The sequence below is a fragment of the Lepidochelys kempii genome, chromosome 2, assembly GCF_965140265.1.
Source record: "Lepidochelys kempii isolate rLepKem1 chromosome 2, rLepKem1.hap2, whole genome shotgun sequence".
Lineage (NCBI taxonomy): Eukaryota > Metazoa > Chordata > Testudines > Cheloniidae > Lepidochelys > Lepidochelys kempii.
In genome coordinates this window covers 64022076-64039724 of record NC_133257.1, presented here as the reverse complement: position 1 = coordinate 64039724, position 17649 = coordinate 64022076, and the positions used below count along the sequence as shown (strand labels likewise).

Here is a 17649-nt window from a genome sequence, read left to right as displayed (position 1 = left end):
ATTTGTCTAATTGTATTCTAAATGACAATGAAGTAAGTATGTGCTATTTGAGAAATTCTTTGTGGACACTGTTTGGGAGGTCCTTCCTATTAAACACCATTGGCTGTGGCTGCTGCTTATTGCTTTCCCCAGCACAGAAGCATGAAATTGATTATTTTTATTTTACTGCTGTCTCAGAGGGTTCTGATTTAGTATCAGTGAATCTGGCCGGGGTCTTATTAATTTTGCTCAGTTTCTGCGTGGCAAAGATTTGAGCAACAGCAGATGCACATACACTAGCTATTTGCAGATGTAGTAAAGCAACACTGCATCAATTAACATTTGGATCACACCTGGAAAGTTACCTGTAGCTGTGTGTGTTTTTTTGTTTTTTTTAAAAAGTGGAGTAAATGAAAGATAAAACTGTGCTGAAATTGATCGCTTAGGTCCCCTTACTAGAGAAAGCTTCCAGCTTGTTAATGTTGCTTTGAATCTTTGGATATTTGCTTACAACCCGGGCTGAGATTTTTCTGTATACTATTTTAAGGGCAACAGAACACATTGTATAGAGTGGGCAGCTGCAGTGCAAATTTTCCTGCATTAATATTGACCTTCTTCCTGACCTGGGAATGCCACCCACTTGGGTAGCAAGAATTTATCGCTTTGCAGGTCAAGCTGGTGCTGTTTATTACTGTAGCTGAATAGTTCAGTTTGTTTTATTTTAATACATCTTTCATGTAGTGCAAGGTATCTCATTACTTCACAATGAGATAAGCCAGAATACAGCTAATTTAAGTGGTAATTTAAGTAGCAAATAAGCATGTTTGCACATTTATAAAAAGGATGCAAGAGAGAGGGAGGAGGCTAGGTGCTAAGGTGAGGAGGAAGGTTTTTAAGGTAAAAATAGGAGGTATTCAGATACAGATGGTGTATCTGATTGTGACAACATAAATGACATTGTCTCCTGCTCTTTTTCACTTCTAACAGAAGCCTATAGAATTGAAGAGAAGAGGAAATGATGAAGTAATCAGAGTCCAGATAGAGGAATAGACTGGAGGAACATCTCTATGGAGGGAGGTGGAAGTGACAAAGTTTTAATTGGATTCAGAAATTGATAGGGAGCCAATTCAGGTAACAGAAATGGAGATTCAGGGTGTAACTTGGCTATGGTGTTCTGGACTGCTTGAAGTGTAGAAAGACTACAAAAAAGGAATTGCAGTAGCCAAATCAAGTGATAAAGACATGGATAAACTTATTTTGAAAAGCTACTGTGTATGACAGTGTAATAATGGCTCTGTATGTAGTAGAGGTTAATTAAGAGTTTGTTTTTTGTAGAGTACAACTGCATGTGTAAATTTTTATATTTCAGTTGCAAAGTTAAGAATTACAGGGCCCTTTCTTCTAGTTTTGAGACAGCTACTCCATACTTCAGAAATATTTAGAACTCTATTTTTAACATCCTCTTTAGTGGGAAAATTTCTCATAACAGTTTTTAGAAAAAGCCTACATATTCCACAGAGCCCAGAACTTTATTTTATTTCCCTCCTTATTGCTTGCTTAGGCCTGAGCTACGCTGGGGGTGTGTGTTTCGAACTAAGATGCTTCGACTTCAGCTATGCGAATAGCTGGCTGTCCTCACGGTGGTGAGTCAACCACAGCGGCTCTCCTGTCGACTCCACTTACTCCTCCTGCCAAGGTGGAGTACAGGCGTTGATTCAGGGATCGATTTTATCGCGTCTAGATGAGACGCGATAAATTGATTCCCCCATAGATAGATTACTACCTGCCAATCCGGCAGGTAGTGAAGATGTACCGTTAAAGACATTCCTTTCACAGTGTAAAGGCCACCATTATAAATTGATACTGCTATGCCAGAGCTACATCCAACATGTTAAATCAACATGTGCCAATTTAGTTTTTTGGATTTTAATGTCAGATTTAAAAACCAAACTTTAATGCACAACAAGCTGTTCTCTTAAATGTGGTTCTTATAAACCAGTAGGAGTGGTTGGAACTTAATTGTACCATTGTGTTTAAATTTTAGTCACAAGAAATGTCATTATTTTGTGGCAGTACCAATCTATGGCATGGCTGCTGCAAGCACAGACTCTGGGTTCATGCATGTGTTAGCTATTTCTGAAGGAATTTACATACTGTCATCTCCTCCTCTGTACCTCACTTACACAAGCAAACTTCGTCTTTGTCTACACTGGCAAGTGAAAGACAAAATGTTTGTTGTTCAGAAGTGTTAAAAAACACCCCCACGTCCCGAAAGACAAAAGCGCCGGTGTGAACAGCACTTTGGCTTTGTTGGCAGGAGAGCTCTCTCCTGCGGACAAACAGCGGCTATACTGCGTGCCTTTTAGCAGCACGGCTGTAGCAGCACAGCTGTGTTGCTAAAAGCTGTGTAGTGTAGACATAGCCTTAGCGAGTTACTTGTCTCTTACTGAAACTGCAGCAGAGCATCTTGGGATGTGATGCCAGTGTTCTCCATTTGGCTTGGTATGTTCTCTAGATCAAGCCTAAGAAGAGCAACAGGAGAAATCTTCCAGGCGAAAGTTAAGTGCCCTGATTGTGGCTCTTCCCTCAGCTGTGAGCATAGTAAATTGGATTTAGCCTTCCTTGAATCAGGTTCCAGGAGCAAGGTCAAGCCAGTTGATTGTGCCATGCTTGAAGTACCAACTATTCCTCCAGACAAACTAGAGAAGAAAAATGACATGGATTTCCCATATCTCCTAGTGGGGTCGGGGGGCAATTACATGCATTCTTGCTTTCCTTCAGGGAAAGTACAAAGTTCTAGATGCCTGAACAATCTGATGGAGCAATGGGGTTTATGTAGTGTCTTTTCTCTTCTCCTACTTACTGCTGGCCTCCACGGAAAGACTTACATCTCTCATCCTAAGTCAGTATCCAAGTCTTTTAGGTGCTCATAGGCACCCATAGATGCTTGAATTCTCAGCCTAGAGTATTTTTGGCAGTTGGCCTCCCTTTTTAAGCAGTCTGATCTTCTCTTGGATGCTAATATCTTCCTCTATGGCCGTTTGGACAGGAAGATCAAAGGAATAGACAGGAAGACCTTTGTAGGTGGAGTGGAAATTGCCATAGTCATTTATGCATCTCGTATGTTCAGGCTGTTATTTGGTGGCTTTCAGACATTCAGATACCAATTAAGGAGCCTATATCTGTCCTCCTTTTTGAGCATGCTCTCAAATGTCTAGATACCAAGTGTCTCTCCCACTAGATCCCATCTTGTATCTGGTTTGCATGCTCCTTTGATGGTTTCCCTTACCTGTTAAATTTTTTGCAGTTGCTGCCTTCTGGATCAAAAGTCTGTGAACAAACTCTCCAGAGTACCTTATCCAGGTGCTCTGCCATAAACTATGTGCTGCATGTGGCCAAATCGTGATGAGACATTCAATCAGAGTGTGCTGAGAGTAGTCCTCCTTCAGCAGCTCTTAGGCTGTCTGGGAGAAGGGGGTAGTTCATGTCTTTTTGGGCTTGGTCTGTCTTCTTTCTTCCTTGTCACATTAGCCTAGGTCGTTTAGTCTGTTTTTATGCAAAAATCTTTAGTAACAAAAAAGAAAAGGGAGACTGGGGGAGTGGTTTAAAAATAGGAAGACCATGCTCCTTTCCTGGTTATTTCTTGAAGTTTTTTGTGGTGGTTTGTGAGCAGTTGGTCTTTAAGCAAAACTATCCATCAATATTTATTTATCTTAATTCTCTGCAAGATGCCAGGCTGTTGTACCAGATTACTAAAAGTTCTTGAAAGAAGGACAGCAAGCTTAAATCTGTCAATGCTGTACTTTGTTGATATGTGGTATTTGCAATAATAAACACATAGTGTATGTTCTCCCCTCTGCATTGGCACTGTTTGTTGCAATTCTAACACTAATACAGCAAATAGAGTACCTCTGTTTGTTGTTGCTGAGCATATTGCATATTGGAGGTGAGAAACTACAGGACCTATATATCTGCTCCGTTTAATGTTTTTACCAAAATGTAGTACACTTTCATTAAAGAAAACAATCTACAAATGCAGTCTTTAACTTGGTATTTTTGAGCATGGGTATGGAATAAACTTTGACCAATATCCAGTTTTTAAACTATCCACAGAATACTGATCTGAAATCCAGTTGAACTTCTAATGATTTAGACTCGTGAAAGAAACTGGGAAATTGCAGAGTCAGAAGTATAGGAAAACAAGAGTGTTTTTTTCTGTTTTTAACTTTAGTAGTTTCAAGTGTTTTAGATAGGGAATTAGTAATCACATTAATAAATTGTAGAAAAATGCATGAAATTTTGTGCATAGAAAGTTGAGATGTCTATTTGTTGATGGAAAGTACAATTCACCAGGGGTGGGTATCCCAGTGTGCCATGGTCCATCATCTGGCATGACGCCTTGTGGGAACTTTTCACAATGTGTTGTAGGGTAGAAATAAGTTGCACAAGGATCTTTGGAGCTAGGGATCAAGTTCCCAGCATGCAACTTTCTCCATCCCATATGCCATCTGTATCTCATCATTTTTGTGTTTTTTAAAAAAAAAAAAAAAATTCTCACAAACCCGCACACCTCCATCTCAGACAGAAGCCTGGAGCCTGCAAAGCTCTACACTATTTGCATTAATGTTGCAAATACAGAGCACCTGATTCTCTTGAATTTGCAGACCCACAATAAGTACTGCAGCAATGTGGGACATATTGATTTCTTTAAGGACATATTAAAGGACATAGCAAAACACAATTCAAGGTTGCTGGTGTTTACAAAGCAGCTGTGGCTGGTAGGGCACCTTTTCTGGACCCAGTAAATGAGCATTGACTCATGGGGTTGCATCATAATGCAAGTTTCAGAGTGGTAGCCATGTTCATCTGTATCAGCAAAAATAACGAGGAGTACTTGTGACACCTTAGAGACTAACAAATGTATTTGGGCATAAGCTTTCATGGATTAATACCCACTTCATCAGATGCATGCAGTGGAAAATACAGTAGGAAGATATATATATATATATATACACAGAGAACATGAAAAAATGGGGGTTGCCATACCAACTCTAACAAGACTAATCAATTAAGGTGGGCTATTATCTGCAGGAGAAAAAAAACATTTGTAGCGATGATCAGGATGGCCCATTTCAAACAGTTGACAAGAAGGCGTGAGTAACAAAAAGGGAAAAACTGGTATGGGAAAATAAGTTTTAGTTTGTGTAATGACTCATCCACTCCCAGTCTTTATTCAAGCCTAATTTAATGGTGTCCAGTTTGCAAATTAATTCCAGTTCTGTAGTTTCTCATTGGAGTCTGTTTTTGAAGTTTTTTTGTTGTTGAAGAATTGTGACTTTTAGGTCTGTAATTGAGTGTCCAGGGAGGTTGAAGTGTTCTTCGACTGGTTTTTGAATGTTATAATTCTTGACATCTTATTTATGTTCATTTATTCTTTTGCGTAGAGACTCTCCGGTTTGGCCAATGTACATGGCAGAGCGGCATTGCTATCACATTGGTAGATGTGCAGGTGAACGAGCCCCTGATGGTGTGGCTGATGTGATTAGGTCCTATGATGGTGTCCCTTGAATAGATATGTGGACAGAGATGGCAACGGGCTTTGTTGCAAGGATAGGTTCCTGGTTAGTGGGTTTTTTTGTGTGGGTTGCTAGTGAGTATTCGTTTCAGGTTGCAGGGCTGTCTGTAAGCGAGGACTGGCCTGTCTCTCAAGATCTGTGAGAGTGAGGGATGGTCCTTCAGGATAGGCTGTAGATCCTTGATGATGCGCTGGAGGGGTTTTAGTTGGGGGCTGAAGGTTACAGCTCCTGTGTTCTGTTACTTTCTTTGTTGAGCCTGTCCTGTAGTAGGTGACTTCTGGGTACCCTTCTGGCTCTGTCAATCTGTTTCTTTGCTTCAGCAGGTGGGTATTGTAGTTTTAAGAATGCTTGATAGAGATCCTGTAGGTGTTTGTCTCTGTCTGAGGGATTGGAGCAAATGTGGTTGTAGACGTCAAGAATGGGACTTTAAAATTGGACAATCAGCAAACCTTTTTGTCCATTTCAGTGTACAAATTTAGTCTGCTGTGGCTTCACATACACCAACCATAGTTCTCACAAGTCAATGTATGTGAAGCTGAGGTTTTCCTTCCTGTCCCCCAGTATGGAGTGCTAAGAGTAAAGATGTAGCCTATGATCGTGGTATGTTGGGGAATGCAGGGGACTGCTACCATTCAGCCCTCTGAGGAATGCAAAGGGTGGGTAGTGGGTGACCTTTGGACTTGTAGGTTAAGCAGGGCCTGCAGCATTTGGATTTTTTGCCTGATTTTCTGTTTTGGTGCATCTCCCTCTCTTCCTGCTGGTACTTCTGAACCTTTCTCCTGTCACACTTTCCTTCTCCATGCTGTCTGCATTAGACTAGAGGGCCATTGTGACAACATTGGCTTTCAGAATTTTGCTGAACCTAGAATTGTAGGACTGGAAGGGACCTCGAGAGGTCTTCTAGTCGAATCCCCTTCACTCAAGGCAGAACTACGTATTCTCAGACCATTCCTGACAGGTGGTTGTCTACCTTGCTCTTAAAAAACCTTCAGTGAAGGAGATTCCACAACCTCCCTAGGCAATTTATTCCAGCACTTAACTACCCTGGCAGTTAGGAAGTTTTTCTAACTCCCTTGCTGCAATTTAAGCCCATTGCTGCTTGCTCTATCCTCAGAGGAAAAGAGAACAATTTTTTTCTCCCTCGTCCTTGTGATAGCCTTTTAAATGTACTTGAAAACTGTTATCATGTCCCCTGTCTTCTCTTGTCCAGACAAACTCATTTTTTAATCTTTTCTCATAGGTCATGTTTTCTAAATCATTTTTGTTGCTCTTTTCTGGACTTTCCAATCTGTCCACATCTATCCTGAAATGTGGCGCCCAGAACTGGACACAATACTCCAGTTGTGGTCGTATCAGAATAGAATATAATGGAAGAATTATGTTTCGTCTTGTTTATAACACTCCTGCTAATACATCCCAGAATGATTTTTGGCTTTTTTTTTTTTTTTTTTTTGGAACAGTGGTACACTGTTGACTGATATTTAGCTTGTGATCCACTATGATCCCCCGATTGCTTTCCCAGTACTCCTTCCTAGGCAGTCATTTTGCATTTTGTATGTTTGCAGTTGATTTTGTTTCTTTTTAAGTGGAGTACTTTCTATTTGTCCATATTGAATTTCATCCTATATACTTCAGAGCATTTGTCCAGATCATTTTGAATTTTAATCCTATCCTCCAAAGCACTTGCAACCCCTCCCAGTTCTGTATTGCCCACAAACTTTATAAGTGTACTTTCTGTCATTATCTAAATCATTGATGAAGATATTGAACAGAACTGTACCCAGGACTGATCTCTGCAGGACCCCACTCGTTATGCCCTTCCAGCTTGGCTGTGAACCACTGATAACTACTCTCTGGAAACAGTTTTCTAACCAGTTATACACCCACTTTATAGTAGCGCCATCTAGGTTGTATTTCCCTAGTTTGTTTATGAGAAGGTCATGCAAGACTGTATTAATAGTCTTACTAAAGTCAAGCATCTGCTGCTTCTCCTTTGTCCACAAGACTTCTTATCCTGTCAAAGAAAGTAAATAGGTTAGTTTGACACAATTTGTTCTTGACAAATCCATGCTGAGTATTACTTATCACCTTATTATCTTCTACGTGTTTTCAAATTGATTGCTTCATTATTTGCCCCATTATCTTTCTGGGTACTAAAGTTAAGCTGACTGGTCTGTAATTCCCCAGGTTGTCCTTATTCCCCTTTTTATAGATTGGTACTATATTTGCCCTTTTTCAGTCCTCTGGAATCTCTCCCATCTTCCATGACTTTTTGACGATAATTGGTAATGGCTCAAATATCTCCTCAGTCAGCTCTTGAGTATTCTAGGTTGTATTTCATCAGACGCTGGTGACTTGAAGACATCTAACTTCTGATGAAGTGGGTTCTAGCCCATGAAAGCTTATGTCCAAATACATTTGTTAGTCTCTAAGGTGCCACAAAGACAAGTTAAAACAATGAGGAGTCCAAGTAATTTTTAACTTGTTCTTTCCCTATTTTAGCTCTAGATCCTACCTCATTTTCACTGATGTTTAGTGTTAGATGTCCAATTGTTGCTTGCCTTTTTGGTGAAAACGGAAACAAAAAAGTCATTTAGCACTTCTGCCATTTCTGCATTTTCTGTTATTGGTCTGCCCCTTCCCCACATTGAGTGACGGGCCTAGCCTGTCCTTGGTCTTCGTCTTCTAATGTATTTATAGAACATTTTATCTCTAGTCTTCTTTCTCCTCGTGAGGGTCAGTTGTGGAGGGGGCATTCCTCAAGACTGCAGCAGCTGCTGATAAACAGATGTATCACTAGATTTAGGATTCAGCTGGAATGAAAAAGGTAATCAAAACTCCCTTCCCTTATTGCCATAAAAACATTTGGCGTGCTTATTGACACGTTAGCTTTGCAACGCTTCTGTGCAGCACCACTCTTGTGCCATACTTACCATGGCTGTGGCTGATATGGGGGGCAAGGAAAGGAATTTCAGTTACCGAAATTTTGTTGTTTCATGTACCTATTCCATGGTACAAGTATAGGGCTATGGCACTGAATATTGACACTGTTTTCCCCAGGCAGTGATAGTTTCCCCAGGCAGTTGATATCTCACTCTTGAGGTAACAAAAGCACAGGGAGCACAGGTGCTGCTGGCATCCTGAAACTGCCCAGGCCTGAATGCTGCTAGCCTGTTTGGTGCCTGCAGTGGTGCTAGCCAAACCTAAATCGAATGGTGTGGGGAAGTATCCTACCATGGAGGAAGAAATAAGACTGCCATCCCTAGAAACCTTTGTGAAAAGATTGAAGAGTGTCTCCATGAATATTTCACTGAGATCTCAGGAGGATACAACGGATATAAGAATGGCCATACTGGGTGAGACCAATGGTCCTTCTAGCCCAGTATCCTTTCTCTGACAGTAGCAAGTGCCAGATGTTTCAAAAGGAGTGAACAGAACAGGGCCGCTTATTGAGTGATCCAACCCCTGTGGTCCAGTCACAGCTTCTGAAGTTGGCAGTTTAGGGACACCCAGAGCATGGGGTTACATCCCTGACCATCTTGCCTAATAGTCATTGAAGGACTTATTTTCCATGAAATTATCTAATTCTTTTTTCAACCCAGTTATATTTTTGGCCTTCATAACATCTCCTGGTAACAAGTTCAACAAGTTGGCTGTGCATTAAGTAAAGAAGAAAAGGAGTACTTGTGGCACCTTAGAGACTAACAAGTACTCCTTTTCTTTTTGCGAATACAGACTAACACGGCTGTTACTCTGAAACCTGTCATTAAGTAAAGAAGAACTTCCTTATGTATGTTTTTAAACTTGCTGTCAATTAATTTCATTGTGTGTCCTCTGTTATGTGAAGGAGTAAATAACACTTTCTCTACACTATTCATGATTTTATAGACCTCTATCATATCTTTCTTTAGTTGTCTCTTTTTGAAGATGAACTGTCCCAGTGTTTTTTAATCTCTCCTCATATGGAAGCTGTTCCACACCATAATCATTTTGTTACCCTTCTCTGCACCTTTTCCAATTCTAATATCTCTTTTGAGATGAGGCAACAAGAACCGCATGCAGTATTCAAGGTGTTTGTATACCATGGATTTATATAGTGTCATTATCATAATTTGTTTTATCTATCCCTTTCCTAATGGTTCCTAACATTCTGTTAGCTTATTTTACTGATACTGTACATTGAGCAGATGTTTTCAGGGAATTATGCATGATAACTTCAAGATCTTTAAGTGGGTTATACAAAATTGGGGTCTAAATTAGCTGTGTATAGCTGGGATTGTTTTCTGCTTTACATTATTTACACTTAGCAACATGGAATTTTATCTGCCATTTTGTTGCTCAAGTCGCCCAGTTTCATGAAATTCCTTTTGTAAGTCTCTGCACTCAGCTTTGGACTTAACTACTTCGAGTAACTTTGCATTGTCTGCAAATTTTTGTCACCTCACTGTTCACCCCTTTCTTCAGATTATTTATGTATCAATGTGTTGAACAGCACAGGTCTTAAGATAGGTCCCTGGAGAACCCACTATTTGCCTCTCCATTGTGAAAACTTTACATTTATTCACACCCTTTGTTTCCTATCTTTTAACTAGTTACTGGTCAAGGAGAGGACCTTAGCTCTTATCCCATGACTTTTTACTTTGCTCAAGAGCCTTTGGTGAAGGCCCTTGTTGAAAGTCCAAGTACAGTATAGATTGGATCACCTGTATCCATATTCTTATTGATACCCCCCCAAATAATTTTAATAGATTAGTGAGACATGATTTGGGCTGTCAAACGATTAAAACAGCAATAATTGTAATTATTTTTTAATCTCGTGCTTGATATTTTTAATTGCACTGTTTAACAATAATAGAATACCATTTATTCAGATATTTTTGGATGTTCCCCACATTTTCAAATACATTTATTTCAGTTACAACACAGACTACAAAGTGTACAGTGCTCACTTTATTATTTGCAATATTTACACTGGAAAAAAGATAGTATTTTTCAATTCATCTTATGGTAGTAAAGTAGTTGCAATCTTTTTATCATGAAAGTGCAACTTACAAATGTAGAATTTTTTGTATATAACTGCAGTCAAAAACACAACAGTGAAAACTTTAGGGCCTATAGGTTCACTCAGTCCTACTTCTTGTTCAGCCAGTCATGAAGACAAACACGTTTGTTTACATTTACTGGAGATAATGCTGCCTGCTTCTTATTTACAGAAGTACCCTGTGAATGCCTGTTCTCGCTTTCAGGTGACATTGTAAATAATGTCTGTTATATTTCTGCATTTTGTTCATTAGTCAGGTCAGTTTCACTTCCTTGTTCTCTCACACTGAGGCCAGGCCTACACTCCAGACTTTTGATGGCATGACTGTGTTGGCTATGGGTGTGACAAGGGGTGATTTATAATTGATATAGCTGTCAGCAAAAGCCCCTGGTATAGATGCTGTTGCACTATTTTGTTGGTGTAGTATACCAGCAAAGCCTTCTATGTGTAGGCCTGTTGGAAATGCAAGCAGTCACAACACACTGTGTGGTAAACTTTCAGATTAAAAACCTAAATGCAAAGAACCATGCGCAGATACTAAATTTGTATCCACATCCAATCCACGATCTGCAAACGTAGTCCGTGGATACCAGCAGATTTGCAGGGCTCTATAAATATATTCTCACAATTTCCATTAATAGATTTTACAAATCCCCCATCCTCTTGAACTTTTACAGATCTTTTTGGGCCTGAACTAATAAAATGTTCTGTTTACATTGCAGCTGCTTTTTGTCAGACTGCTGCTTTAATTTTTTCATCCAAAATTACCCATTGACTTTTTCCTCCCCCTTCCATTTAAGAAGTGCATTTAAAGTTATATTGCCCATTTCTTTCATTGGTTATTTTGATCTCAAAATGGAAAGCAGTTTCAAGTTAAACCAACTACTCATTTTCATGGATTTTGGAAAAATAGGGGGGAAGCTAAAATGACTTCTTGGTACATCATTGAATTCATAATTCTGAGGGTAATTTCCTGTAGAGCATTTTTCATCTGGTGGTCCTTCAGTTGGTACCTGAATTTAGAAAGAACTGAAATTGCATGAAATATAAGGCAATATGGAAGAGCTGAACATAAGTTGGTATATTATCAGTTCCACATGTTTGCATATTCTGGATTGATGCATGCATTTCCAAAGCCTGGGTGTTTTCCAGGTTCATCCCCTTTAAGGGATTTTATTTCGTTAGTATGTGTAGCAAAATCTGCTCACCATGTGGTCTATAGCTAGCAGTTATCATTAACCAGCTGTTGCATTCTCCTGTAGCTTTAATTCAAATGCTAATTACTCTCCATATGCTGTTAATAAACTCCACCCAAAGCCCAGTAACATCACTGCTTGCGATAAATTCTAAAGTGAAACAGACTGCATTGTTGTCCCTTGGTAAAGAACTTGAATTGATTGAAGGAACTTCCTATCCTGGAGTATCAAGGCGAGATATGGCAAGGATTCTGATAGAATTTGAGAAGTAAAGAAAAGAATGTAGATGAATGGGAACTGGGAGGGAGTTCAGACTGTACACTGGAAAATGATCCCAAGGAAGATGCTCTGTTCTAATTGTGGAAAGCCTGGGATAAAGGTGTTGTATTGTTTGGTCTGTCTTCACTCTTTGAGAACCAAAACACTGTCCTTGGACCTGGATATAAATTTTGATTCTGCCTCCTGCCTGGCCGTCAAGATGGGAGAAGGCAATTGATATTAAATGGAATTTTACTTTGTGTTTTTTTGCGGGGGGGAAAGCAGTATAGTGTACAAACGTCTTTCTGTTCTTTCTTTCATCTTGTTGTACTAAAGACCATTTCAGACGCATTTGAGACACATTCTTCTATGCACTTCATAACGAGATATCAAAATTTAAAATCTACGAGGCAGCAAAAATGTAAAGTTTGTTTCTCTCTGTGTGGAGTGCATGCATACATTCAGGAATTGAAAATATGCAGGTAGTATGGGCGTGGAGAAGGAGGGTTTTTAAAGACAACATCCTCTTTTTAGTTTTCTGATGGAATTGAAGACTGATTTTCCTGAGACTTACAAGTTTGGAAGATGCCTAACTTCAGTCTCTTAAAGCAACAGATATCATCAGGATGACATTACTTTTTAGGTTATTCTTAAGAAAAAAGTTCTTGGACATGAAGGGCGATGTTTGATTTAAGTGTTTTGAGTCCAGAAGCTATGTATAAAAATGCAAATAAGCATCAGGATGGTCTCTATGGTTAATATGTTAGGGGTTGGGTAGGACTGGGAGACACTTCATAGCAAATATATACTTGAGGTTACTTCCATGAGTTAGCTCTTTCTTCACAACATTTGCAAGTATAATGTAAAGTATTTCAGAAATGCAGTATTGTTTAAAAACAAAACCTTTCCTAAATTGAAATCCTTTGGTCTTGTGCTCTTTTTCATTGCTTCACATTACAATATTGCATCTTTCAGTGGAGGAGGTCTGCTACTGATACAGCAATAAGCTGTGACAAAATGTGCATTAGTAGGCTATTTTTGCATGCCTTTACAGTGAGAAAATGAGGCCAAAGGTCAAGAGTCTTCAGCCATCTGAGAAATGCACATGAATGGTTCATCAATTTCCCATTTTAAAAAATCCTTTCCTTTGAAGGTTTTAGTGCAATGAAATACTCTTTTGCTATAAAAAGTCGGTCCTAATAAAATGATGAAAAAATGGAAAACCAAGAAATACCTTTCCTACTATTTAAAATAGGCTTGTTTAGATTGTAGGCTCTTTGGGGTAGGTTTTTTGTGTGTCACATCCAGCATAGTGGGATCCTGTTTAAGGACTCCAGGCACTATTGTAATACAAATAATCTGCACTGTCAAAGCAGTGTGAAGCAGGCAATTTGGAGGTCAGAATCTGGCCCAGTGTGTGTAGTGGTTGTATTTTGAGTGGTGAGGGTATAACTGTCCACCATTGTGAGCTGCTGCAAAGGTGTTGCAACAAAGAACAGTTTATGGCCTCAGCCATACTCTGAACTTTTAATAAGAACAGCTTCAGTCATATATGGCTACTGTGTACCTTCTTTCTTGTAGTCTGTCTTCCTGGAAGCATTCATTCAGAATCTTTCCTGCCTAATATGAACAGTGAGGGAACACTGTGTAGCTTCAGCATGTTACGTGACAATCATTCTTCAGATGTAAAAGGTTCTTTATCTCATCCTAGCATCATGCTACTTTTTTGTTGAATACCAGAAACATGTAGCAAAGTCAATCTAGTCCCCTTTTTAATTGTAATGAAAATTACCTGTGACTACAGCAGAAGCCTTTCTGTATGTGGACTTTTCCAGAAGAGTATTTAAAATGTTGAAAATACTTTCACTACATATCACTGAATTATTATACTATGTAATGCACTTATAAAAAACATAGGTGTATATGCAAACACTCAGATATGTCAGTCATAGAAAACAATTGCTGCTTCTGCTCTCCAGGTAAAAAGAAATCTTCATTCAACCCCATCACACTAAGAAATACATATTTGAAACAATAGAACTTCCCTATTGGCAGTTCTAACAGCTTTCTTTCCAAGGGAATCAGTATATGTGTTGTATATATGTCTGTTTATATGTATTAAAGCATGACATGGACAATGTTAGAAATAGAGAACATGAAATATGTTCCTTCTATTACCAGTCCAGGAGAGGAAGGAGAGTTTTGGTCATAAACTGGTAGAGATTCAGAACAATGCAGAACAAGTTAAGCTATCAGATATTGAGATGTTTTCCTGGTAGTTTTATATTGCCCATACAGCTTTTCCAGATTTGTCTCACATTTTCAGTTGGTATCAAGATATTGCACAAATAGCTATTTTTAAACTTTTAAATGGATAGCATCTCCTTCATTTTGGTCCTGTTAGTGATAACTTCTTGCTAACATCTAGTGTAATAAAAGTAACTGAAATACTTCCCTGATAGCTTGTCCTTTAGTAATTGAGAATTAGGGTAGGTTGTCCATTTAGAAAATACAATCTCCACTCATTGATATATTTTGATTTCCACAACCAAATCTATCTACAGCTTCTCATGAGTGATGTACTCGAATACTTGGCTACTAATACCTAAACTGTATTCTTAAATATATTCACCTAAATTGGGGTTATTGCTCATTATGTACTCTATTTATCATGGCTTTTTTTAAAAACAAATGTGGATAATCTAAGCACTATACTCAGATGTACAGACTCTCTTTTCTCAACCTGTGTATTACATAATTTTAACATTAGCTTTAATAATTTTAAATCAGTTCTGTATCTGATATTGCCTCTGTTGGAACTTAATCCTTCCCTTAAGGGGATGAAATTAAGCAGATGGTTTTCTTCTAATTCAAACAAGACTGATCTCAGACAGTATTTTGCACAATCACTTCTCTCCCAGTCACCTTTTTGCCCGTTAATAGCAAAAACAATTGGGAGAGAGGTTTTGTCCCAACATTCTCTACTGTTAATTCCTTCTTATCTACATTTATTGGTGCATGTGGACCTTACTTGTGACAGCTGTTTTCATGGGGCGCGGTGTACAGTATGTGCAGCAGTAGTGGCACAGAATTCAGCCAAAGCACAGTGAAGTTAATAGACTCACATTGACTTTGATGGGTTTTGGATGAAATCTCTGGTGACTATCACCTCAGTAACATTCCAGACTCCAGAACTGTAAGGAATAAAAAGCTTCAAGGAAACGTAAAACACTCTGGATTATATATTTAATTAGTATTTTGCTGACAATGTAGATAGCAAATTTAGGGTAATTTTTTTTTCTTGCATGAATGCTGAATAGCGCCTGCCTCTCTCCCTCAACCCCCCCCCCCCCCAACTGTGTTCATTTCATTCAGTGGAATGTCTTTTTAGTGGAAGCAAATATTTCTCCACTATGGTGCCTAATGTACCATGGGAGGTGTTCTGTTCCTTTCAACAGCTAATTGTCATTTAAACAGATTTGCCTTTTAATTTCCACTGTACTTTAAAAAAGTTATCCTGAACTTAACATTCCACTTGCCTGAATACATACAGAACATGGATTTGATTTCCTTTAAAACATGCTGCATTCTTTAAGGAAGTTGATATGCTTAACAAGTGACATTATTACTGTTCTAATGAGGGGGGAATATAAGAATGTAATGTGAAAATGCTTATTTTAACTTTATTTCCTTTTTTTGCAGGAGAGAAATAGAAACAAACAATAACTATGTGGAGATGTCCTGCTAGAATTACAACACTAATGATGTAGACTCTGGAAATGCCTAATATGTCTAAGACGACGTTATTAAAGCTTTTTTTCTGCTTAAGGTGACATCTTCGAACACTTTAACACGAAATTGACTCTTCTTGTAATGGTTCTCATCAGTGCATCTGCCCTTATACTCTCTCACCAAACACACTTGAGAACTGTAACTTCGTCAAGCACTTTCTGTCCTGAAGCTTTTACCAGTATCTGCTGTCTTTTGTATTTATGCATCCTAGCTAAGGCACAGGAGCCGGAAGGAATGCAAGGATTCATTAACTCTTTGAATTTGTTAAATACTAACAATTAACCATTAGAAGTGATTCCATGATGTGAGATTCACATTGCTTCAACTTATTTTTTCTTTGTTGTAGTTTTTTTTTTAATTGTCAGTTTTTAGCTATTCAACAGATTAAAAGCAAAATCATGCCATATTTAGTCCTGGAGTAAAACTCAAGTCTAAATGTTCATGTGAAAATTATTGTAGTAAACTTTTAATATGGCAAAGCAACTTTAAGATGCAGTTTAGCCAAATAAAACGTAACATGAAATTATATTAGAATGACATTTCCCTTGTTTCAAACTGTTTGGTGTAAGAGAATATTAATATGCAGCTTGGTGGACAGCACCGGTTAATGCACACTTCTTTATTTTTTCTGTAATATGTATACCGAAAAAAGTGCATTTGTCTGAGGAACTGTTTGTTTGCTACCACTCAATGAATCTCAGTTTTGAGTAAATGTACCTCAGTCTAAATCAGACTTTTTATGACCTTTATAACTACATTTAAAACCTTTAATTCCTATTTCTGGGTGTTTGCAAGCCTGACAGATTGCTATCATGGAAGTGAAAATTTACTCCTCTAGGTGATTCACTAGCTAAATAAACATAATTCTTGTTTAGCAAGCATATACTGTTTCTCAGCTTTTTTCCTCCTATTATCACAGTATTCAGGCATTCTCTCTTCAAAATACTTTTGGAAAAAGACTGATCAGTGGATCAAGTCTGTGTTCACATCCATGTGTACCTGTTACTGGCTAGAGCTCTCTAACAAAGTGTTTAAGATACTATATTAATCTGAATACTTCTGTGCTAAATTTTTAATTTACGTATTGAAAATTATTTTTTACAATAACCTGTTTCTTAGTAACATGAATTTTACCTGATGGAAGAATTTGTATGATCAAAAATATCAAGCGGCTGTATGAACTGCATGAAATACTGAACAGTCTGTACAAATTCCAGAGATAGTTTCCTTTTTTTAGAACAGCAGTGTAGAAGACAGATATGTTAAAGCTTAAAATAGCAATACTGCAGATTTGAATGCCTTTGGTGTGTCTTATTATCCAACACAAATGTTTACATTGTGTTTGGAATCTCTTGCATTTACAACAGCTTCTAGTCAGCTAAGTTCTGACATTTAGGGACAAGCACAGCTTTTTTAAATATAGGCTATTTTACTATATATGCACTACTTTTTTCTCTTCAACACACACAATGAATATACAGTATTCTTTGTCCATTGATTTAAAACATTTTACAGTCCCTCGGTGGAGATTTAATTCAGTACCCTGGAGCATGGGATATAAAGCGTTACGAATACAAATGTTAGCTTGTCCCAGTATTCTGAAAGTTCAAAAGGTAATAGCACCTGGCAGTGTAGAGAAGGAAGCAGCTTGATTCAAATGCTGTGGGGTACGGGGAGGGGCCAGGAACAAAGGGGTTGGACAGAAAGGGGCAAGCTGTGTTTGTCGCATGGAGTTACAAGCTAGGGGACTGTGGTAGAAGGGTCTATAACCACTGAGCACAATTCCCTTCAGGACCTAGATTTGGAA

General features: G+C 38.4%; 1 protein-coding gene across 3 annotated transcripts in view; it reads left to right on the top strand.

The window, feature by feature from the left end:
- YTHDF3 (YTH N6-methyladenosine RNA binding protein F3) overlaps positions 1-16723 on the top strand; it is a 43374-nt gene extending 26651 nt beyond the window's left edge. For 2 of the 3 annotated variants that reach the window (XM_073331028.1, XM_073331025.1), the window contains 2 exons: positions 967-1110; positions 15753-16723. In XM_073331028.1, coding sequence (XP_073187129.1) covers positions 967-1029 — 63 coding nt within the window. In that variant the 3' untranslated portion in view covers positions 1030-1110; positions 15753-16723. The remainder of the gene's footprint in view (positions 1-966; positions 1111-15752) is intronic. The other variant, XM_073331026.1, reaches the window with a different exon arrangement.
- The last annotated feature ends 926 nt before the right edge of the window (positions 16724-17649 follow it).